This window comes from Zalophus californianus, chromosome 8 (assembly GCF_009762305.2).
Source record: "Zalophus californianus isolate mZalCal1 chromosome 8, mZalCal1.pri.v2, whole genome shotgun sequence".
NCBI lineage: Eukaryota > Metazoa > Chordata > Mammalia > Carnivora > Otariidae > Zalophus > Zalophus californianus.
The window spans coordinates 79,102,948-79,127,725 of NC_045602.1; the positions used below are offsets into that span (position 1 = coordinate 79,102,948).

The following is a 24,778-nucleotide window of genomic DNA, read 5'->3' on the forward strand; positions in this document are numbered from 1 at the left end:
TAGGTATAAAGTTTCAGCTGATATTATATGTGTGTCACTTTCATGTCCTGTCATTGTAGTATGGTTGACTTTTTAGGACCTCTTCCTGAGCCTGAGGCAAAAAGTTCAGTACAAATTGAAGGAACACTTTAGAAACCATTGTGGTTAAGGCTTAAATTGTGTTGTGTATCACTGATATATTTTGTAGGTATGTTTGAATTTTTCAGACAATTTCAGAAACTTGATGGTTTCCCATTTTTGAGGAAGGCAGCACAATTCTGATGTCAGATTTGGGAGTTCCTGGTATGCTATTTTCTAGCCTTTTGTAAATTCTTTTTATCATCTTTAAGCTTAACTTCATTAAGTTGTTAGGAGTAAATGATATATAGTAGCACAATGCTTTGATATATTATAAGCACTCAGAAACTGTCAGTCTTGGGGCACCTTGGTGGCTCAGTTGGATAAGTGTCTGCCTTTGGCTCAGGTCATGATCCTTGAGTCCCAGGATCGAGTCCTGCCTTGGGCTCCCTGTTCAGCAGGGAGTCTGCTTTTTCCTCTGACCCACCTCCTTCTCATGTTCTTTCTCTCACTCTCATTCTCTCTCTCTCAAATAAAAAAAAAAAAAAAAAACTGTCTTTTAGTACTAGCCAGACTCAATAGCATACAAAGGCAGCCCTATATACTGTTATCCTGGAGATGTTTGTTTCAGTAATATATAGAGCTAAATGAAACCAAATGACTGCTCTGGAAATATAGCTAGTCACAAGGTATTTTGATAAGATGAATATAGTTCAGGTGAGAACTGGCAGATTTTTGTAGGTGAGGTGCCAAGTTTCAGTCATTAACCATCTTCCCCATCTCACCCTGTTTTTAGAAGCTTCTGTGGTATGAAATATTGGCAGAAGTGCCTTTGGAGATACTGCTGGTTGATGCTTGGCTGGGCTTAGGTTTCTCTTATTTAATGAGACCTAAGGATGGTTCTTGATTCTTTCCCGTCTATATTTAACACATCCAGTTGGTCACTTAAGTGCTGCCGATTGATCCCCTCAATATGTATCTTATAATATCATTTTGCCTGTCACTGCTGCAAGTCAGGTGTTCATTTCTCATTATAAATAACTATAAAAGCTCCCTAACTGGTCTTCCTGCTTCCTAACTGGTTGGGATTCTAGTCTGACACTCATACCAGAGGTAGCTTTCTAAAATGCAAATTTGGTTATGTAAGCAGAGTTAAGAGTCTGTTATTGTGGAAATCAGAACTTCTGGGTTCAAATCCCATCTCAGCCTTGTGTGATCCTGGGTGAATTCTGCATGCCTTGGTTTCTGTGTTTATTAAAAAGGATAACTACTCAAATTGGGCCCAAAGTCACTTGGAAAGATTGCTAAAAATACCCTGTCTAGCTCCACCCCTGTTACTGGGGTCCCTTGATCTTGGGTTGGGTCAAGAAACCCATAACTTAACGAAAAACACCTCAGTTGGTTCAGATACCCTTTTATGAGTCTTCTTTAGACATCACGTACTTCGTCTTTAGGTTTTTGTACTTTTTGTGTCTGATATGATATGCACACCTGCTTTGTCCAGCTCCTTCAGCACTTGGTTCCAGGCTTGTCTTCTGCCAGGAAGTGTCTGACTTGATGATTGTAGATTTCATGCTTCAGGAAGTCCTCTCCAATGCAGCAGTTCAGTGTTACATAATCTCTCTCAAATACACTGTCTGAAATATAGGACAAAAGATTTATTTCAGTTCTGGACAACTATTATAAAAGCATAAATTCCTTCACTTCTTGGCATTTGGCATTTTGCAATTCCTGGTTTATTGATTTGCTCTCTGTCTCTTCTAAGACCCTTGAGAATAAATTTTATATCCTCAGTGTCTTGTTAATCTTAAAATTACATTGATCATAGAGCTAAAAGTTATTCTCAAGAAATTTTCTTTACTGAAATGAAGCATCTTTATGACGAGGTGTGCAAAGTGGGGGCTCATGTTGCATGAAGTCTTTGTTTTCTTTTTTCTTTTTTTTAAGATTTTATTTATTTGTCAGAGAGAGAGAGGGAGAGCACACAAGCAGGGGGAACGGCAGGCAAAGGGAGAAGCAGGCTCCCCGGTAAGCAAGGAGCCCAGTGCAGGACTCGATCCCAGGACCTCAGATGCTTAACCAACTGTGCCACTCAGGCGTCTTGAAGTTTTTGTTTTCTTACTGTATCATTCATTTGGATTCATCTACCTTTCATATTTGTACATCTCAGATTGACTTCCTTGGTTTTCTGTAGTTTTTAACTGGAACGTAGTTTGGTTTATTCCAATATTTGTAGGTGAAGACATTGTGGGATAGAACCAGAAATGAAACCAAGAATGTAAAAGATTATGAGCAGATTTGGTTCTGGGTTTTGGGTGTTTTATGTGTTTTATTTAGTAAATCATTCCTAATTCATTTAGATTTGGATGTGTGGTCATGTTTTGCCCAAGGCATTCAAACTTTGTGCATCTTATTAATTTTCTTGTTGGCAAAATGAGATAATAGACTAGATGGACTCTAAAGTTCCTTCCAGCTCTAAAATTTCTACTATTCCAAGTAATAATGAATAGCTATTCAAATATTTAGGTGTTGCTACTAATAATAAAGTTATAGGACTTGTTTTATCTTTTAAGCTCTCTTCATTTTATAAATAATTTGTTTTCAGGCACACATCAAAAACTTCAGTATCAACAAAAGTTAATTTGCTTCTCTTGTTACCTAGATTTTCCTGGAGCTGTTCATTATAGTTCTTTCTGATTTGAGTGTAATTTTATTGAAACATGCAGGGAGGCTGATAAGTGATTAGACTCAAGTGTTGTCCTGAAAGAATTTGCCAAATGATTTTTCTCAGTGGGCTGCTAATACATGAGAAAAGTCAAAATGTTAAAAAAAAAAGAACTTCTTTGTTAATGTGGTAGATTATTTTGCTCTCGAGTAACATTTAGGTCTTCTTTGTTTTCATTTAAGTGCCAAGGATGACATTGATCTCGATGCCTTGGCTGCAGAAATAGAAGGAGCTGGTGCTGCCAAAGAACAGGAACCTCAAAAGTCAAAGGGGAAAAAGAAAAAGGATAAAAGAAAGCCAGACTTTGAGTAAGTATATTTCAAATATATTTGATTTTTTATTAGGTTTGGTACTAGATTGATTTATTAAGCTAATTCAGTGCCTCAGAATATATTTTAATCCTTTTCTAGTGAAGATGATATCCTGAAAGAACTGGAAGAATTGTCTTGGGAAGCTCAAGGCATCAAAGCTGACAGAGAAAGTGCTGCAGTAAAGGTGAAAAACAGACCACTGTTATCTATTCTGTGTCCTAGTGCCAGTTTTGGGGAGCTGCTTTTGGAAGCTTTTGAGCAGTGATTGAATATGTTAGTTAAAAATTTCTATAAATTCTGATGCCAAAGAGGGAAAACAATTTTTAGGAAATGTGTTTTAAAACTTTCACAGATACAAAAACATTTATTTGGGAATTTAAACGTATTTTGTGATAATGTTGCCTATTCATAAAATTGGTACATTTGGAGGTAGAACATTTCCCATCTTCGGTGTTCTGTGTTCTTTCTTTTTCATTCTTTGAATTTGAATAGCCTCAAAGTAATGGGAAAGTGATAGGCATTTTTTTTTTCTTTCATTTTCCTCATAGGCTCTGTATGCCATTTGAGAAGATAGTGAATGTGAACTGATGATTAGTACTTGCTTCAGAGCACCTGGATTCTGAAATTTCCAGTGAATGTGAAATGTGCCTGAGGCCTAGGCTAGCTTCTGGTACTTGGTTGAGTTTTATATTCGTAAAAAAAGGACCTTATTTTGAAGTTATTTTGAGAATTTTTTCTATGTGTACTTAGTAAAATACATGATTGAGGAATCTGTTATGTTAAAAAATAAAATGTAACTATTAAAATCTTTAACAATGGAAATTTTTTAGCCAACAGAAAATAATGAAGAAGAATCCACCTCAAAACAAGATAAAAAAAAGAAAGGACAGAAAGGCAAAAAACAAAGTTTTGATGATAATGATAGTGAAGAATGGGAAGATAAAGATTCAAAATCAAAAAAGACTGCAAAGCCAAAAGTGGAAATGTACTCTGGGAGTGATGATGATGATGATGATTTTAATAAACTTTCTAAAAAAGCTAAAGGGAAAGTTCAGAAATCAAATAAAAAGGGGGATGGGTCCGAAGAAGATGAGGATAACAGTAAAAGAGTTAAAGAGCGTTCCAGAGTAAATTCTTCAGGTGAAAGTGGTGATGACTCAGATGAATTTTTGCAGTCTAGAAAAGGACAGAAAAAAAATCAAAAAAATAGGCCAGGTCCTAATGTGGAGAGTGGGAATGAAGACGACGACTCCTCCTTCAAAATTAAGACAGTGGCCCAAAAGAAGGCAGAAAAGAAAGAACGTGAAAGAAAAAAGCGAGATGAAGAAAAAGCAAAACTGCGGAAGCTGAAAGAAAAAGAAGAGCTAGAGACTGGGAAAAAGGACCAGAGTAAACAGTCTCAAAAGAAATCTGAAGAAGAAACTGTAAAATCCAAAGTGACCCTTGATATTGGAGCAGTCCCTGCCTCTGAAGAGAAAGGAGAGACTCCCACAGCTGGTGAAGGTTGGTAACATTATCAAGGAAAGGGCTGAAGGTTTGGTTTGATAGTCCTAAGTTTTGCCCCAAAGTCATAATGGTTTTTGCCCTTGCTTACACAAGGACTTAAATTTTAAGAGGAGGACTTGTAAAAATTATATCTAAATACTTTTGATTTTCACTGTTAAGCATTTATATATAGTATAAAATATCTTTAAAATGGTTTATGTACAGACGAGGATTTTTTAAAGAATTTCACTATGAAAGAAAACAGTTTTGCTGCTGATAAAGACTGCAAGTTGCCTAATGATAAATTTATTCCTTTTGATATCTCAGTGTCAGATAGTGACAATTCTTTCCTGTTTTAAATTTTTTTTATTTTTATAAATACTTTCCTGTTGTTTTATTTTTTAAGGTTTTTTAAAATTTATTTATTTGACAGAGACAGCAAGAGAGGGAACACAAGCAGGGGGAGTGGAGAGGGAGAAGCAGGCTTCCCGTGAAGCAGGGAGCCTGATGCGGGACTCGATCCTGGGACCCTGGGATCATGACCTGAGCTGAAGGCAGACGCTTAACAACTGAGCCACCCAGGCGCCCCAACTTTCCTGTTTTAAAAACCCAATCCAATCTATGAAATAGAAAAGTAAAAACATGCTAAAATAAGTTAAAATTTTTTAAGCAACAGTATGCCAAGTTTTTATGCCAGAACCAATTAACAAAAAATAAGTTTTCTAGCTAAAATTCTCCTCCTTCAGGGGTGCCTGGGTGGCTCAGTCATTAAGTGTTTGCCTTCGGCTCAGGTCATGATCCCAGTGTCCTGGGATCGAGCCCCACATCAGACTCGCTGCTCAGCGGGGAGCCTGCTTCTCCCTCTCTCACTCCCCCTGCTTGTGTTCCCTCTCTGGCTGTGTCTCTCTGTCAAATAAATAAAATCTTAAAAAAAATAAAATAAAATAAGATTCTCCTCCTTCAGAAGGAGAATAAAGATCAAATGATTCACGTAGGTTTTTTTAGACTAGAAAGCTTTTAATGGAAAAATTGACCTATCTTTTTTAACCAAATTTTTATTATCTGGACATCTTTGAGGAGTAACACTACAAAAGTAGTTTCATAAACTTTAATGCTGTAGACCTCTTGGAATATAATTATCAATGTTTTTTATTTTGTCCTCCTAATATCCCTGTAAGGTAGGCATCGTTCCTATCATCCCCATCTTATAGAGGCAAAACTAGCTACAGAATTTAGGCAGGAATTCAGATACCATGGATTAAGAGATACATTAAATACAGTATATCTTCTTCCTGCTGTCAGGATCCTCCTCTCTTCTTAGATCCTTCAGGACAATTTAGAGCAACACCAGTATTGTAGGCTTCTAAGGAGGCAGCTGGGCAGTTTTGAGCTATTCTGGCTACCCCCTTGATAGGGCTAGAGACCTACCCTGCTGCTGGCATCAGCCTTGGCCCAATATGGTCCTTGAATTCTGGGGTTTGCTTATCACTGCTTTAGGAAACAACTTTTTATTTTATTTTATTTTAGTTTTTTAAAGATTTTATTTATTCATGAGAGGCAGAGGGAGAAGCATGTGTGACTCGATCCCAGGACCCTGGGATCATGACCCGAGTCAAAGGCAGATGCTTAATGACTGAGCCACCCAGGCTCCCGGAAACAACTTTTTAAAAAAACACTTCCCCTTTGTTCTTTTTTGTAGATGACAATGAAGGAGACAAAAAGAAAAAAGATAAGAAGAAAAAGAAAGGAGAAAAGGAAGAAAAAGAAAAAGAGAAAAAAAAAGGACCTAGCAAAGCCACAGTAAAGGCTATGCAAGAAGCTCTGGCTAAGCTTAAAGAAGAAGAAGAACGACAGAAGAGAGAAGAGGAGGAACGCATAAAGCGGCTTGAAGAGTTAGAAGCTAAGCGTAAAGAAGAGGTATGTTTCATGAAGTTGTGTTTAACTTAAAAGTCTCTGCTGTGTAAATTATCTTTAACCTTCTAATTCTAAAAATGTCATAGTTGTATGCTAATTCAGTTGTTACTCTGATACAAACAAGATGAAGCAATACAGAAAATCCTACCTTTATTTTCTCAGATGCAGAAATTGGTTATGTATCTTTGCCAATACTTAGTCTACTTTCATGTGACATTAATTAATACTTACGTACAACTATTAAAATATTTTTATTTGGGTATTCCTAATGTAATACTTTGCATGTATCTCAAGAGCTTTACATTTGAGTTTGGGTTCTTTACATTTAAATTTTATAATTATGTCAATATAATTTTTGTCTTATTTATGTACTCTTATGCAGGAAAGACTAGAACAAGAAAAGAGAGAAAGGAAAAAGCAAAAAGAGAAGGAAAGAAAAGAACGCTTAAAAAAAGAAGGGAAACTTTTAACTAAATCCCAGAGAGGAGCCAGAGCCAGAGCTGAAGCTACCCTTAAACTTCTACAAGCTCAGGGTAAGTAGTATTTTTAATTAACTGAACAGTCTAGAAGCTTCTGTCACACAGTTACAGGTCTGTAATGGTCAAAAGGAGAATTGAATTAAGTCAGAAAATTCCTATGAAATTGCTGTGGGAAAAGTCAAATAATAATGTAAGGAATAGGGATACCTGGCTGGCTCAGATGGTAGAACATGCAGCTCAGTCTCAGGGTCATGAGTTACAAGCCCCACACTAGGTGTATGGCTTACTTAAAAAAAAAGAATAGGTAAGATAATTACATTATTCTGGGGGATGACTTCTATGAAGTGTATTCTAAACACCATGTTATTTTACTTGTATTTTGCTTTAGTATGTATCTCTAACAAGTAAGAATTTTTTTTAATGTTAAAAGAGTTTGTATTTATTACATAATATAAAATTAATTCCTTGACAGCATCTGGTTTTCTGTGTTTAATATTTCCCCTTATCTCCAAAATGTTTTTAATAGTTGGTTTGTTCAAATCAGGATCCAGATTAGAGCCACACATTGCATTTGGTTGATATGTCTATCTCTTACTGATACCACTACCCATTCTTGTTTTTGGCATGCCCTTTGTTTGTCAAAGATACTGGATTATTCTTTAGAATTTCTCATATTCTGGATTTATCTAATGGCATTTTCCTGGTGTTGGCTAATATACTTCTCTTTCCCTTATAATTTCTTAGATGTAGCAGCTTGGCCTCCTCCAAGTGTACTGTGTACTTCCTATTGCCTCATGTTAGGAGGCATGTGATCTGGATGTCTCACTTCTAGTGATGTCAGTATTGATCATTGGGTTTAGGTATTGGCAACTTTGTCCATTATACAAGGACTTCACTGACTTTTCCTAATAATAATTTAATACCAGCTGGTGATCATTGCAGAGTTGTGATATTCTGTCATTTTTTCTGCACTTATTAGCTATAATCTTCCTTTAAAGAAAAGCTTTCCCTGAAATGTAGTTCATGCAGGAAAGCCAGGATAAATGCTTAATTCTTATCCTTTATTAATTTTCAGAATAATAAATTAGTGTCTTAGCAACTTCAAAGGTGATCAGTGAGTATAATTTTGTTTTTTGGTTGTATATCATTTTCTTTTAATGGGGTTTTATATAATATGGTTTATCTCATGAAGTCATTCATGTTTTTTATATTCAAATTGTCCCATCTTTGACCAACAGGAGCGCATTCAGGATGGTCCCTGTGAGTTTTTCTACATGACTACAGTATTCTTAGACACCATCCTTGCTTTCTAACACAAGTTATCTAAGGTTTATCTTGCACATTTTCTGTCTTAGATCTAGAATCACCTGTTTATCCAAGGAGCCTCGGTTCCTTTTAGTTTACAGACCACAATCTGGACACATAATTGATTATTTTTTGACATATAAGATGATTTAAAATAGTGTCTCTGCTCCATTGAGAAGGATATATTAGGACCTCTCAATTTCCTGTTCTTATATTTCACAGATTTTTATATGACAGTAATTTTGGTGCTTATGCTATAATTACAGTAATAGGTACCATTTATTATGTGTGTATTATGTAACTGATACTGTCATAAACCTTTGACCTTGTCTGTTTTCTCACAAAAATCTTATAGGTATTTTCATTCCCATCATTTAGGTGAAGAAATAGAGACTCTTTTTAACAGCTTGCCCAAGGTCATGGAGTTGAGATTTAAACTGATCTGTATGACCGCCTCTTAATTATGCATTATATGTTCAGCAGGGAGCAGTAAATATAGAGAAACACAGTACTTAGATTTCAGAAAGTTTTATTCTTAATTGGGGATATAGTTTTTTAGATGAAATTAGAGAACAAATATGAGTACAACTAGCACCCAGATATCAGATTTGACAGGTAACCATCTGGAAGGCTAAAAACACTCATGAAGAAATTGGGATGAGAGTAATTTGCCAATCTTAGTAATGTTTTATGGAGTTGTTTGACTTGTACTTACGAGATTAGATGAACATTTTTTTTAAAGATTTTATTTAGAGAGAGAGTGCAAGCATGAGCAGGGGGAGGGGCAGAGGGAGAAATAGACACCCCACGGAGCGGGGTGCCTGATGCTGGGCTCCATCCCAGTACCCTGGTATCATGACCTGAGCCGAAGGCAGACATTTAATTGACTGAGCTACCTAGGCACCCCTAAACTACACTTCTTACTAACCCATGAGTCCAGGAGGAAGTCTTACTGAAAATTAGAAAGTATCTTGAATTCGGAAAAAACAAAAATGAAAATACAACATATCAAAGTTTGTGGGATGCAGCTAAAGCAATGCTTAGAGGAGAATTTGTGGTATTAAATGCTTGCTTCAGAAAAAAAGGTCAAGGGGCGCCTGGGTGGCTCAGTCATTCGGCTCAGGTCGTGATCCCAGGGTGCTGGGATCAAGCCTCACATCGGGCTCCCTGCTCCATGGGGAAGCCTGCTTCTCCCTCTCCTACTCCCCCTGCTTGTGTTCCCTCTCTCGCTCTGTCTCTGTCAAATAAATAAAATCTTTAAAAAAAAAAAAAGTTCAAATCAATAGTCTAAGCTTCCCATCTTAAACTAAAAAATAGAAGAGCAAAGTAAGCAGAAAGAAAAAAAGTGCAGAAAACAATGCAATATAAAACAAGACTAATAGGCAATCATTGAAACCAGAAGTTAGTACTTTGAAAATATTAATAAAATTGATAAACTTCTAGACCGGCTAAGGAAGAAAAGAGACAAGACACAAATTACCAATACCAGGAGGAAAGCTTGGGGAAGGATATCATCATTACAGTTCTACAGGTATTAAAATGATAAGGCAATATTGTGAACGGCTCTATGCTAATAGATTCAAAAGCTTGATAAAATAGGGCGATTCCTTAAAAGACATAAACTATCAAAACTCATAAAGATTACTCTGGGAATGAAGGCTGGTTCAGTTTTGAAAATGAATAAATGTATTTAAAGAAGAAAAACTGCATGATCATCTTAGAGATGAAGAAAAATCATTTGACAGAATTCATCCATGTATGATAGAAGTTTAGAAAAGTTCCTTATTTTGCTAAAAGAGATCTACAAAAAAATATTCAACCATTGCAGTTAATGATGAATTATAGATGCTAAATCTTAATATTCTAATTAAGACAAGGATGTCCATTCTTACCACAATCATTCCATGTTGTACTGGAACATCCTAGCATGGGTAATTAGGAAAAGAAAAGTAAAGGCATACAGATTGGAAAAAGTAAAACCTATTCACAGATGATAGCTGCCTACGTAGAAAATATCATGGCATCTAGAACTAAAAAAAAAAACACACACACAAAACCCTACAGCTAATAAGTGAGATTAACAAGGTGCTAGATGGGACCAGTATGCAAATACCAATTGTATATCTGTATGCTAGTAATTAACAGCTGAAAGTCAAAACACTATTATTTGTAGTAGCACCCCCTAAATAAACTGAATTTCTTCATTATAATTCTAATATTTGTGGGCTCTATATGCTGAAAACTATAAAAATGTGAAAATAATCAATGACCTTTGTAAATGGAAAAATGTTGCATTCACTTGATACTGTTGAGATTATCAGTTCTCCAAAATGACCTCTAGATTCAGTGCAATTCCAGTCAAACTTGCAGCAGGATATTTTGTGAGTATCTGTAAGCTATTTCTAAAATGCGTATGAAAGGGTGAAGGAGTTAGAATGGCCAAAATATTTTTGGAAATAATATACTTGGAGGACTCAAAATACCGGATTTCAAGACTTACTATAAAGCCATGGTAATCAGTAGTGTGATAATGGCTAAAGCAGGAATAAAGACAAATAGATCAGTAGAATCGTCTGTATATGGTCAGTTTTGGGGAAAAGGCAGTTTAATAAGTAAAATACAGTGTTGACAACGGATGTTGGAACAGTTGAGTATCTAGATGCAAAAACAAAAACCCAAAATACCCAAAAGCCTAGTCCTAAATCTCACACGTTATATAAAAATTCACTCAAAAAGATCGTAAATCCAAATCTACAACGTACAACTACAAAACTGGAGGGGAAAAATAGAAAATCTTTGTGACCTTGTGTTAGTGCTTAGTTTAACTTAAAAAAGCATAATTCATAAAAAGGAACATATTTGGGAAGTCCAGTTAAAAACTTACTCTGCAGGAGACACCACTGAGAGAATTCAAAGACAATACCTGAAAATCACCTGACAGGGATTAATTTAATACACAATATGTGAAGATAACTTAGTATTCAACAATAAGAAGAGCAACGACCCTATTTAAAAATGGGCAAAAGATTTGAACAGAACTATAAGCAATGAAAAGAATGTTTAACATTAGTCATTAGGGAAATTCAAATTAAGACCACAGTGATATATTACTACATGTTTATTGAAATACATAGATTTTAACAACTTGCCTTTTTCTGGCAAGTATGCAGGACAGTTGGAACTCACCTACCTTACTGGTTGAAATGCAAAACTGTAAAGTCAGTTTGGAAAACAGTTGGCAGTTTCTTACAAAATTAAATATATATTTATCTAATGTCCCATCATTCCCACTCAAAATATTTACCCCAGAGAAATGTTCACACAGAAAACTGTATACATATGTTCGTAGAAGCTTTATTCATAATTGTCAAAACCTGGAAAAAAAGTTAAGCGTCCTTCAGTTGTCTACAGAATAATGGAACTATAATATATCCATACAGTGGAATACAATAGAAAGAAATGAAGTATTAGTACATATAACAATGAGGATGACTCTAAAATCCATTATGATGACAACAACCCAGACTATAGGTTTCATTTCTGTGACATTTTGGAAAAAACAAATCTTTTGGGATAGAGAACAGATCAGTGGTTGCCAAGGGCTAAGGATGTAAGTACGGTTTGACTATATAGAACAGCACAGGGTGTTGGAATTGTTCTGCATCTTCATTGTGTTTAATAAAACTCTACACATTTTTCAAAAGTCCCAGAACTGGACACCAAGAAAGTAGTGTTTTTAGTTTATGTAAATTTTAAAACTCCTTCTATAGAAGAGATTTTTCCATGAATGTATGTATCTCTGAGGTGACTAAAATGTATTTTTTTTTTAAGATTTATTATTTGTCAGAGAGAGCAAAAGCAGGGGGAGTGGGAGGCAGAGGGAGAAGCAGGCTCCGTATTGAGCAAGGAGCCTGATGTGGGACGCGATTCCAGGACCTTGGGATCATGACCTGAGCCGAAGGCAGACGCTTAACTAACTGAGTCACCTAGACTTCCTTAAAATGTTATCTTTTTAAGTTGCATTTCTTAGATGATACACAAATAGAATAAATCTAAAGTTTTTCATTTTTATCCCTTAGGTGTTGAAGTGCCATCAAAAGACTCTTTGCCAAAGAAAAGGCCAATTTATGAAGATAAAAAGAAGAAAAAAACATTACAGCAGCTAGAAAATAAAGAAGGTTTGTATACAAAGGGACCTGTGATTTAAAAACTATTTTGTTTGCCTTTCCCTACAACCTTCAAAACAGTGTCTTTTAAAAAGAAACCACAAATCAGAATTACATATTGAAACTTATTTCCTGTACCTTGTTTCTTATTATTGTTAATCATTCTCAACTAATTTAAATGACAGGTTAATGGAACAGTGCTTTTGTTTGAAAAATCTAGATCTTCCCCAAAACAACTATTCTTAACCATCATTCTTACTTTTCTTTGTTTCCTTCTTATCCTTTTGTAATTTCACATTGTTCTTGAGCAGACTGTTTCCTGTAAAATATATGACTGATATTTAAACATTTTATAAACTTGCTAAAGAATTTAGGTTTGTACTACTGGTTTTTATTCAGTACTTAACAGAGTATCCCAACAAATTTTGCACTGAAAAAGTATTGTTAACTTGGTTTCTGTCCCTTTTTCAGTATCTGAACCAATAGAATTATGTGCTGCTGTAGAAGTTGTAGAACAAGGAGTTCCAGAAAAGGAAGAGACACCACCTCCTGCTGAACCAGGCCAGTAGCACTGACTAATTGCTTCCTATTAAATAGCACTCATGTGTCAGAAATTGTCTGAGTCATCATGTATTTGGGGAAAGCAAATATCTGGCGGGATGGTATTCTTCATACTTTAAACTGTTTCTTTTCATTTTCATTTTGAAAAAGTTTAGGGGCACCTGGGAGGCTCATTCGGTTGAGTATCTGACTCTTGGTTATGGCTCAGGTCTTGATCTCATGGTTGTGAGTTCGAGCTCCTGTGAGTTCGAACTCCAAGCTGGGCTCCACTTTAAAAAAAAAAAAAAAAAAAAAGAATAGGATTGAGACTTGAATCAGTTTTTAGTAGTGTTAGTAAAATGTAGACAGAATAGAAGTTTTTTGAAATTTTTTCTGATGTTTTCATTTATGGGTCAGAAATCTTTGGTGGTGCCAAGACGACCTTTACTTAATCCTTTGGAAGCAAATTGGAAGCATTTTAATGACAACTTTTTAAGAGTACTGTAAAAATTGGCATTTTTAAACCTTAAAGGTCAGCTTCTATTTTACTAAATCAGTAAGAGGATTCAGTTTATTCATTCTGTGTATGTATGTGTTTTAAGGTTGGAGAAAGTATTTGGCTTTTTTTTTTTAAAGATAAATGTTGTTTTAATACATTAGACTAGATATTGATAGGTGAGCCAGAGGCTAGCTAGCTACATGTATGGTTAACAAAATCAAGAGACTCTCTACTGTTTAAAGTTTGGAGTCAGAATAAATAGCAAAAGAATATCAAGACTGACCCACACTGGTGAAAAATATCATTGATAGTTCCTTTCCTTCTTTCTCCCCTCCTGTTCTTAGTATAAAAGGATCATTTACCTGGCACAACTCAGCTGAGCATGATGATATTGGAGAAATTCAGGTTGATATGCCTAATGGCAGTCCATTATTTTAGGTGACATAGCAGTGGAAAGAATTGCTAATTTAGAAGGACATTTTGGGTACATGTACCTGATTCATTTCCTCTTTCTCAAGATGATCCAAACTTGTTGGCAAGTAATAATTATTACAGGGAAGCAAATACCACTTGTCCCGCTTGGATTTGAGAATAGTTTTGCTTTATTGGATTTCAGTAAAAAGAGTCATTAATGTTGAGAATATTAAATCTTTAATATTCAAAATTATACCTTTCTGGATGATTTTGGGTTGTCAGCAGATATTCTTATTTTCAACTGGAGTAGAGGTGTAGCTTTGTACCTACAACTATGATTTAAGTAGTATTTTTATGTAGCTGTAGAAGTTAAAGCAATAAAATAAGTAGTAAATTCTTAGGTATGACATATACGTTTGAAAGATCAAAATGAAGATACAGTAAGTAATCCTCTCTTATTTGTGGGGGATATGTTTTGAGACCCCCAGTGGATGCCTGAAACTGCAGATAGTACTGAACTCTGTTTTCTCCTGTACATACATAACTGTGATAGAGTTTAATTTATAAATTAGGTACAGTAAGAGATGAACAGCAATAAGTAATAATATGAACAATTAGAATAATATACTATAAGTTATGTGAGTGTAGTGTCTCTCTTCTAAAATATCTTATTGTACTATGCTCATTCTTCTTCTCGTGATGATGTGAGATGTTAAATACCCATGTGACTAGATGAAGTGAGATGAATGATGTAGTCATTGTGATGTAATGTTAGACGACCATTGACCTTCTGACCATATGTTAGAAGAAGGAAAGGAGGATCATTTGCTTCCAGACCGCAGTTCACCGTGGGTAACAAAATGCAGAAAACAAGACCATAGCTAAGGTTGGGGGGACTATTTTGAAATTTCATTTTGCCTTAAGAACTGAGTGTGATCATCTACCCTTTTCAGAATCTAACAGAACATTTCAGTGTCTGAGTTTCTAAAACTTTAATTATGTCAAATATGAAATCTGGTTTAAGTTTAATTTGGTATATTCAAAATGCTAGGAAATTATGCAGCATTTGGTAATACTAAATTATAACATGTAGCTATACTGAGAAAATAGTTCCAAAGATGACGAAATTGTATGTTTTGCATAATTAAAATATTTTTAGTGTCGGCATAATTTTCCACTTTTTTCTAAAAGCAAGCTCCTATTTCTAGATGATTTTTATGTCTTTTAACAAAAACCTTTATTTACAGAAGAGGAAGAAGAAACTGAAGATGCTGGATTGGATGATTGGGAAGCTATGGCCAGTGATGAAGAGAGAGAAAAAGGTGAATAGCTCATAAGTACGCATTGATAAATCTAATGGTTATTAGAGGTGTGTGTATTTAAAGGAATAGTCAGTCTTCTGATTATGAAAGCCATATGAACATTTCTGGGAATAAAAACCAGTTTCAGATCTCTCCATTGCCATGGTTCCTAAATCCTTATGTGGATCCTCATTTTATGAATAAATGGTTTTTCAGGGGCTCCTAGGATTTAAAATACATTTTTTCAGAGTGATGTTTTAAATGGGGTTAGGCTATTAAAGCTAGCCTACAAAAAAAGCACTTTAACTTGAAATATGATATAAAGGTGTAATACAAGTGAATAGTACCTAATCAATATGAATAAATAATTTTTCTTTGTTATTACTGTCTGTCCTCTATTACTAAAATCTACTTTCTTTGGTTTTAGTTTGCTGGGGGTTTTTCCTAACTTCTTGAGATGGATATTTGGTTTTTTGGTTTTTCAGGGTTTTTTTTTCCTAATACTTTTTTTTTTTTAATTTTAATTTTAGTTAGTTAACATGCATTGTTATATTAGTTTCAGATGTATGATAGTGATTCAGCAATTCCATATATAACATGGTGCTCCTCAGAACAAGTACACTCCTTAATTCCCATCACCTATTTAACCCATGCCCCCCCCAGGTCCCCCCCTGCCCCAAACCTCTCTTCTCCTCTGGTAACCATCAGTTTGTTCTCTGTAGTTAAAGAGGCTGTTTCTTAGTTTGTCTCTCTCTTCTTTTTGCTCTTTGCTCATTTGTTTCTTAAATTGCATATGAGTGAAATCATATTCGTCTTTCTCTGACACATTTCACTCAGTGTTATACTCTGTAGCTCCATCCATGTCACTGCAAGTGACAAGATTTCATTCTTTTTCATGGCTGAATAAAATTCCATTGTATACATACACATCTTCTCTATCCGTTCATCTGTGGGCACTTGAGCTGCTTCTATATTTTGGTTATTATAAACAATGCTGCCATAGACGTAGGGGTGCGTGTAATCCTTTGAATTAGTATTTTTGTACTTTTTGGGTAAGTACCTGGTAGTGTGATTACTGGATCATAAGGTAGTTCTATTTTTAATTTTTTGAGGATACTCCATACTGTTTTCCACAGTGGCTGCACCAGTTTGCATTCCCAATAGCAGCACAAGAGGGTTCCTTTTTCTCCACATGCTCGCCAATATCTAATACATGTTATTAAAACTAAATTTTTTGTTAAGCATTACTTTACCCAGATTTCACAAGTTCTAATGTCATTTTTAACTTCCATTTTAATATATTTTACCTGATTGATAGAACTGTAGTTCTTAATTTACAAAAAGAGGGATTTTCTAATTATTTTCTTGTTACTTCATTGAGATCAGAGAATATACATGGTTCTATCTTTTGAAATTGTTGAGACTTAATTTACAACCCAGCACATGGTTGATTATTGTGTTTAATATATGATTGGAAGGAATTTATATTCTACAGTAGTTGTGTGCCTTGTTCTCTGTAGCATTAACCCTTAAACAACATGGGTTTAAACTGCAGGATTCTACTTACGTGCAGATTTTTTTTGATACAGTGCTGTAAATATATTTTCCTTAAGGTTTTCTTCATAACATTTTTATTTGGTTTAGTTTATTATAAGAATACAGTATGTAATACACATACAAAATATGTGTCAGTCAACTGTTTATGTTATTACCAAGGCTTATGGTCAATAGTAGGCTGTTAGTTAAATTTTTGAGGAGTCAAAAGTTATACATGGATTTCCAACTGCATGGGGGCATTGACATTCCTAATCCCCATGTTGTTCAAGGGTAAACTGTATTTGGTCAGATTTGCTCATCATTTTGTCCAAGTCTTTTTTATTCTGAGATTTTTTTTTCTGGACTGCCTTTTCTCTCTGTTACTGAGAGTAGTGAGATAAAATCTGCCATGATCGTAGATTGTCTATTTCTCCCTGTGCTCTGTTAGTTTTTTTTGATAAATTTTAGGTAAATACACTCTCATATTTTTTTGATGAATTTGACTCATTGATTTATTATTCTGTTGTGTCTTATTTATATTTTTTATTTCTTTCTGTTTTTGTGGTTTTTTGTTTGTTTTAATTATTTCTAACAATGCTTTTTGCCTTAAAACATACTTTATCTGATGTTGATACAGTGAAATAGCTTTGATTGACATGCTCTTTTTCTATTCTTAACATTTTCTGTCTCCTTGATTAGCACATAGTTGAGATTTTTAAATCCAGTTTGTCAATCTTTATTTTACCTAGACCACTTAGCCCATTACATTTAACCCTTTATGTAATTAGTGAAGAGTATTTGTTATCTTATTTAGTCCTTACTGGTTCTGTTTCTTTTTTTGTCCTTTCTAACCATGCTTGGGATTGTTGTTTTCTTTAAAATTTTATTTATTTATTTATTTGACAGAGAGCAGGAGAGAGCGAGAAAAAGCACAAGCAGGAGGAACAGCAGAGGGAGAGGGAGAAGCAGGCTTCCCATTGAGCAGGGCACTCAATGCAGGGCTCAATCCCAGGACCCTGGGATCATGTCCTGAGCCGTGACTGACTGAGCCACCCAGGCACCCCCCCCCCCTTTTTTTAAATTCTGTATGTTCCTCCTTCCATGAGCGTAGAAGTTGTATGCTTTTCCACTTATTTTTAGTCATTGCTCTAGAGACTTTTAACATGGATCTTTAAACTATTACTGTCTAATGTTACCCTCCTTCCAGACAGTATAAAGACCATAGAATACATGAGCAAATTTATCCACTCCTCAGTTCGTTATTCCCATTTATTTTAATTCTCTTTTTTAATTTTTGGCTTTAAGTTTATTCATATTGTCAGCTCTTTGTTGTATTTCATTTCTTTTTGGATCTCTGATCTTCCATATGAGATCATTTCTTCTTGTCTGAAGAATACCTTTTAGAATTTCCTTTAATATGAACCTGTTAGTGAGGCATTCCATTTCTGCTTTTCTTTTTTTTCATTATATTATGTTAATCACCATACATTACATCATTAGTTTTTGAGGTAGTGTTCCATGATTCATTGCTTGCGTATAATACCCAGTGCTCCATGCAGAACGTGCCCTCTTTAATACCCATCATCAGGAGGAGGGTTCTCTGTGCCTCCTGGATTTTGATGCCTGTTTCCTTCTCCAAATTAGGGAAGTTCTCTGCTGTAATTTGCTCCAGTATACCTTCTGCCCCTTTCTCTCTTTCTTCTTCTGGGATGCCAATTATTTTAATATTGTTTCTTGTTTATGGTATCACTTACCTCCGGAATTCTGCCCTTGTGATCCAGTAGTTGTTCATCTCTTTTTCTCAGCTTCATTATTCTCCATCATTTTGTCTTCTATGTCACTAATTCTCTCTTCTGCCTCATTTATCCTAGCAGTTAGAGTCTCCAGTTTTGATTGCACCTCATTAATAGCTTTTTTGATTTTGACTTGGTTAGATTTTAGTTCTTTTATTTCTCCAGAAAGGGTTTCTGTAGTATCTTCCATGCTTTTTTAAGCCTAGCTAGTATCTTTATAATCGTCATTCTGAACTCTAGTTCTGACATCTTACTAATGTCCGTTTTGATTAGGTCCCTGGCAGCCAGGACTGCCTCTTGTTCTTTTGAGGTGAGTTTTTCTGTCTTGTCATTTTGTCCAGAGGAGAACAGATGAATGAGAGAACAAAATGCTAACAGGGTAACAACGATCCCAGAAAAATATACACTAAGCCAATCAGAAGATTGGGGGAAAAGAAAGGGAAAGAAAAAGAAAAAAAAAAGAATATGTTGAAATATGATCAGGCTGGTGAATAGATCAAGTGCCACACACTAGATTTGGGGCATATTTTGGTCTGTTAGAAGAAACTACCACCCAAAATTTTAAAGAAAGAAAAACATATATATGTACAAAAATAAGGGTAAATACAATGAAGGGATGGAATATGAGTGTAAAGATGAAAATTATAAACAATTTTATAAAAGGATTTGATAAGTTGGTTGAAAAAAGAAAGAAGAGAGGGCGCCTGGGTGGCTCAGTTGGTTAAGCAACTGCCTTTGGCTCAGGTCATGATCCCGGAGTCCCATATCGGGCTCCCAGCTCAGCGGGGAGTCTGCTTTTCCCTCTGACCCTCTGTCCTCTCATGCTCTCTCTCACTCTCTCCCAAATAAATAAAATCTTTAAAAAAAAGGGAGAGAATGTGATCAGGCAGGAGACTAGAAAGCCATACACTAGAGATTTAGGGTATATTTTGGTCTCTTAGAAGAAACATACTGTATCCCAAAATTTTAAAGAGAGAACAACTTATATATATATACAAAAAATAAGGGTAACTACAATGAAGGGATAGAATATGACTCTATAAAGGTTTAAAAAAAAAAAGGGATTGATAAGATGTTGGTTGAAAAGGGAAAAAGAAAAATTCAAAAAAAAATAGAGAAAAAAGAAAAATAAAAAATTAACTTTGAAAGACTAGTGTATCATGGGAAAAAAAGCCATCAGTTCTATGTGCTGTATTTCCCTAGGGCTGGAGTTCTGCTGTTCTCATTGATCGGTGAACTTGGTCTTGGCTGGCTGTTCTTGCTGATCTTCTGGGGGAGGGTCCTCTTGCAATGGTTCTCAAATGTCTTTGCTGGAGGCGGAACTGCTCCATCCTTGCCAGGGGCTGGGCTAAGTAATCGGCTTGGGTTTGCTCTTGGGAGCTTTTGTTCCCTGAAAGCTTTCTGTACAGCTTTGGAGGATGAGAGTGAAAATGGGAGACTCCCAATCTCTGCCCTGGAGGACCCAAGAGCTCGGGCCCCACTCCCCATTGTGCCCCCAGAGAAAAGCAGTCAGTCACTCCTGTCTCCCTGGTCTCCAGCTGCACTCTGTGCTCACCCGGCCTGTGACCGAGCATTTCTGTCTCTGGCCCCTGACCCCGTGTGGAGTCTCCAAACCCAGTAGATCCCTGCGGTGCTCTCCCATGCCGCTCCTCCCAGGGGAGGAACGGGAGTCTCCCCGATCTGTCGCTTGTTGGGTCCCTGCTGGAGAAGCAGTGGCCTGGCTGTGCCACGGATCATGGTTTATGGCAACCCCAGCTGAGAGCCCACTCCTCGACTCTGTCTCTGCAGCTGGCTTTCCCGCTCCGATACCTGGGAGCTCTGCCACACTCAGGCACCCCCGGCCTTTCTGTGACCCCGAGGGGCCTGAGACCACACTGTCCCACGAGGGTTCCACCCCCTGCTTAGCCACTGGAGCAACGTCCCTCAGCGGAGCAGACTTCTAAAAGGTCCAATTTAGTGCTCTCCTGCTCTATCACTTGCCAGAAGTGGCTGATGGAGGCCCCCTCCCCCGCCATCTGTCTTCCCATATATCACCTTGGATTCACTTCTCCGCACATTCTGCCTTCTAGAAAGTAGTCACTTTTCTGTTCAGAGAGTTGCTGCTATTCTTTTCTTCTATCTCCTGTTGAGTTCGTAGGTGTTAAGAATGGTTTGATCCCTGTCTAGCTGAATTCCTGGGACCAGACAAAATTTAGGTCTCCTACTCCTCCATCGTCTTGTTCCTCCTCCTCTTTGCTGAAATTCTATTTAACGTTTTGAAGATATTATTCCCTTGCGTTAGCTTTCATTGTTCCTGTTGAGAAGTCATATATGAACCTAAAGTTTTCATGTGCCTTTGGTTTTCAGCAGTTTTAGTATGATGTGGCCAGGGTCAATTTTCTTTTATTAATTCTGCCTATAGAGTTTTATCAATGCATGGTTTTATGTTTTTATCAATTTTGCAGTGTTATGAGCCGTTATTTTCCTCAGGGATTCTAGTTATGCCTATGATAGGCCTTCTTACTATATCAGTGTATCATTTCTTTTCGTGCTTTCCACCTAATTGAGTCTCCATGGTTCATTCTAGAGTGTTTCTTATCTGTCTTCTGGTTTACTAGTTTTCAGCTGTTTCTGCTCCCCTGTTAAACCCATTTTTTGGGTTCTTAGTTTTGTTTCCAGTATTTTCTAGTTTTAGATACTCCATTTAACTACTTTTTATATGTTTTTACTTTCTAAACTTTTTAATCTTTTGCTTCCTAGATGTTAGAAACATAGTCATTTTTTAAATTTTTTAATAGACTATTTATTTTAGGGAGTGTAAGGGGGGAGGGGCAGAGAGAGGGACTCTCAAGCAGACTCCCCCTGAGCACAGAGTCCAACTCAGGGCTCAATCTCATAACCCTGAGATCATGACCTGAGCCAAACCAATTGTTGGATGTTCAACCGACTGAGCCCCACAGGCATCCCTCGTTTTGGGGCTTACTGGCTTCCATCATGTACATAATTTTCCCATGTGGCTTGTTATTTTCATAAATTGTGCTGGATATTATACTTGTAAAACGTAGGCATCTGCCTTTGGCTCAGGTCATGATCCCAGGGTCCTGGGATCGAGTCCCGCATTGGGCTCTCTGCTCCGCAGGAAGCCTGCTTCTCCCTCTCCCACTCCCTCTGCTTGTGTTCCCTCTCTCACTATGTCTCTGTCAAATAAATAAATAAAATCTTTAAAAAAAAAAACACTGTAGGAATAATTTGACATCAGGGATGGTGTTTTTCTTTCTCCAGGGAGAATTTATGTGTACATCCACCAGGAGTCTGAAAGAACTAGCAATATTGAATCATCTTATTCTAGATTTAGAATTGATAGAATCTGGAAGTGATTGGCCAGTAATGGGGAGGTCCTGTTTATTTCCTATTCATTCTAACTGCTAGTGTTCAGTTCTTCGGGATTTCATTCCACAATAAGAATATTACCCAATGTCTGTCCACCTTGCCCCCTTGATGAGTCTTTAATAGACCCACTGCCTGGACCCCTAAGCACTGCTTAACCTTTAAGGTGCCTCCTCCAGCATCAACAAATGGCCATTGCTTCTCAGCCTTTTGGCTGAGATCAAGTGCAGAATTGGCAAATGACCACAACAGAAAGAAATTTTAAGTGTTGTGTTCCCCTCCCTTGATTCTTGTTCTTATAGCCTGAAAATATACCATTTTCACATAATAAGTTTTTACTGTTAAATGGCAATCTTCATTGTAGCAAATATGTGACCAACACTTTGCATTTATAATGCATGAAAACAATTTAGCATTCATGATGTTTTATAATGTTACTGCCATACTTCATGCACCCTTAGTAGTATTTTCCCTTTAAGGTCTCTATAAAGTTGATGGAAATCTCCGTTTTTAACTTTCAAATCTCTTTTTCCTGAAAGAAGAAAACACAGTGCATATAGAAGTAAAAGAAAATCCTGAGGAGGAGGAGGAGGAGGAGGAAGAAGAGAGTGAAGAAGATGAGAGTGAAGAGGAGGAGGAAGAGGAAGGAGAGAGTGAAGGCAGTGAAGGTGATGAAGAAGATGAAAAGGTGTCCGATGAGAAGGATGCAGGGAAAATGTTAGATAAAAAACCAAGTAAAGAAATGAGTTCAGAATCTGAATACGACTCTGATGATGATCGAACTAAAGAAGAAAGGGCTTATGACAAAGCCAAACGGAGGATTGAGGTATTTATTTTCCCCTTTCTCTCCTTTCCTCCCAACTTCTCATCTGGGATCATTAGAACTGTTTGAGCTAGGGGCACCTGGGTGGCTCAGTCGGTTAAGCGGCTGCCTTCGGCTCAGGCCATGATCCCAGGTCCTGGGATCGAGCTCAGTGTCGGGCTCTCTGCTTAGCAGGGAGCCTGCTTCTCCCTCTCCCACTCCCCCTGCTTGTGCTCTCTCTCTCACTATATCTCTCTCTGTGTCAAATAAAATAAAATCTTAAAAAAAAAAAAAAACTGAGCGAAAGACAGTGTGGTACTGGCATAAGAACAGATAATACAGATGATGAAACAGAACTGAAAGTCCAAAAATTCTTATATTTCTGACCTACTGATTTTTCAAAGATGCCAAAGCAGTTCAGTGGGAAAAGGATAGCTTTTTCAACCAATGATGCTAGTTAAATTAATAAAAAATGAGTTTAGTCTCTGACCCCAAATCATATATAAAAGTTATCTTAAAACAGATCAGAGATAGAGCTAAAGATAAAAGAAACTAAAGGTATAAATTTAGGGGGGAAGAAAAAACAGGACAAAGTATTCATGACCTTCGGTTAGACATTGGGTCTTTGACATTGATCTAGCCTAAGGACCTTACTCCCTCACCTAAGTCAGAATGGTATACTGCTTTATTGTGTTTGTTTGTTTGTTTTCTCCAAACTTTGATGTGCTCTTTAAATGATTATTTAAGAGTATGCAGAGATAGGGCGCCTGGGTGGCTCAGTTGGTTAAGCAACTGCCTTCGGCTCAGGTCATGATCCTGGAGTCCCGGGATCGAGTCCCATGTCGGGCTCCCTGCTCTGTGGGGAGTCTGCTTCTCCCTCTGACCCTCTTCCCTCTCGTGCTCTCTATCTCTCATTCTCTCTCTCAAATAAATAAATAAAATCTTTAAAAAAAAAAAGAGTATGCAGAGATACTCTGAGCATATACCCTTGTAGTCATAAAGGGTTAAACTGGTGTTTGCCTTGTGTATTTTAGGTTAGTCACTGTGAGGCATCTGATGACTCTAGTTATTGAAATCTGGTGGGGTAATGAGGCATCTATTTTAAAGATTTTCTTTCATTTCTTTTTTACAGAGAGAGATAGCAAGAGAGGGAACACAAGCAGGGGGCAGTGGGAGAGGGAGAAGCAGGCTCCCCGCTGAGCAGGGAGCCCAACGCAGGGCTTGGTCCCAGGACCCTGGGATCATGACCCGAGCCGAAGGCAGATGCTTAAACAACTGAGCCACCCAGGCGCCCCTGAGGCATCTTTCTATTTAGCAAAGTGTACATACCTAGCATGCTTACTATATTTTTCCTACTTAATGCAGTAGACTTAAGAGTTTTCTTTAATTATGTCAGCTTAGTATAAATAATATACTAAAAACTGGTTTGCTTAAGGATGTTAAAGTATTTCAAAGCTAAAAACGATTTTAGCTTTCCTTTTTTAAAAAATATTTTCATTTATAATTCTAATTTTCAGTTTTTTTATTTTTTTTAAATAACCTATGTATCAATGTTTGCCTAATCGTTCTGTAACATCTATTAAAGGGATACATTTTCTGAATTTCTAAAGGACTAAGAAAATCTATTGTTGTAAGTTGGGATTTCTCACCCCTGCCACTATTGATATCTTTGGGCCATATAATTATGTTGTGGGACAGTCTTCTTCATTTAGGATGTTAAGCAGTATCCCTGCCCTCCACCCACTAAGATACCAGTGGCATTCCCCTCCCTTCTTCTCTGCTGTAAATGCTGCTTCCCACAGCGCCTAATCAAGCCAACTCCCTTACTCTCTACCCATGTGTGATATGTTTGAAGATTTAAAAACAATGGGTATTGGTGCACCTGGGTGGCTCAATCTTTGAGCATCTGCCTTCGGCTCAGGTCATGATCCCAGGATCCTGGGATCGAGCCCCGCATCGGGCTCCCTGCTCAGCAGGAAACCTGCTTTTCCCTCCCCCAACTCCCCCTACTGTATCCTGCTCTCACTATCTCTCTCTGTCAAATAAATAAAGTATTTATAAAAAAAAATAAAAACAATGGATATA

General features: G+C 36.7%; 1 protein-coding gene across 2 annotated transcripts in view; it reads left to right on the forward strand.

The window, feature by feature from the left end:
- EIF5B (eukaryotic translation initiation factor 5B) overlaps positions 1–24,778 on the forward strand; it is a 91,786-nt gene that overhangs the window by 34,596 nt on the left and 32,412 nt on the right. Inside the window, exons 2-10 of one of the 2 annotated variants that reach the window (XM_027620780.1) lie at positions 2,965–3,090; positions 3,193–3,277; positions 3,924–4,596; positions 6,278–6,495; positions 6,875–7,025; positions 12,356–12,454; positions 12,914–13,003; positions 15,143–15,217; positions 22,431–22,717. In XM_027620780.1, coding sequence (XP_027476581.1) covers positions 2,965–3,090; positions 3,193–3,277; positions 3,924–4,596; positions 6,278–6,495; positions 6,875–7,025; positions 12,356–12,454; positions 12,914–13,003; positions 15,143–15,217; positions 22,431–22,717 — 1,804 coding nt within the window. The remainder of the gene's footprint in view (positions 1–2,964; positions 3,091–3,192; positions 3,278–3,923; positions 4,597–6,277; positions 6,496–6,874; positions 7,026–12,355; positions 12,455–12,913; positions 13,004–15,142; positions 15,218–22,430; positions 22,718–24,778) is intronic. The other variant, XM_027620781.1, reaches the window with a different exon arrangement.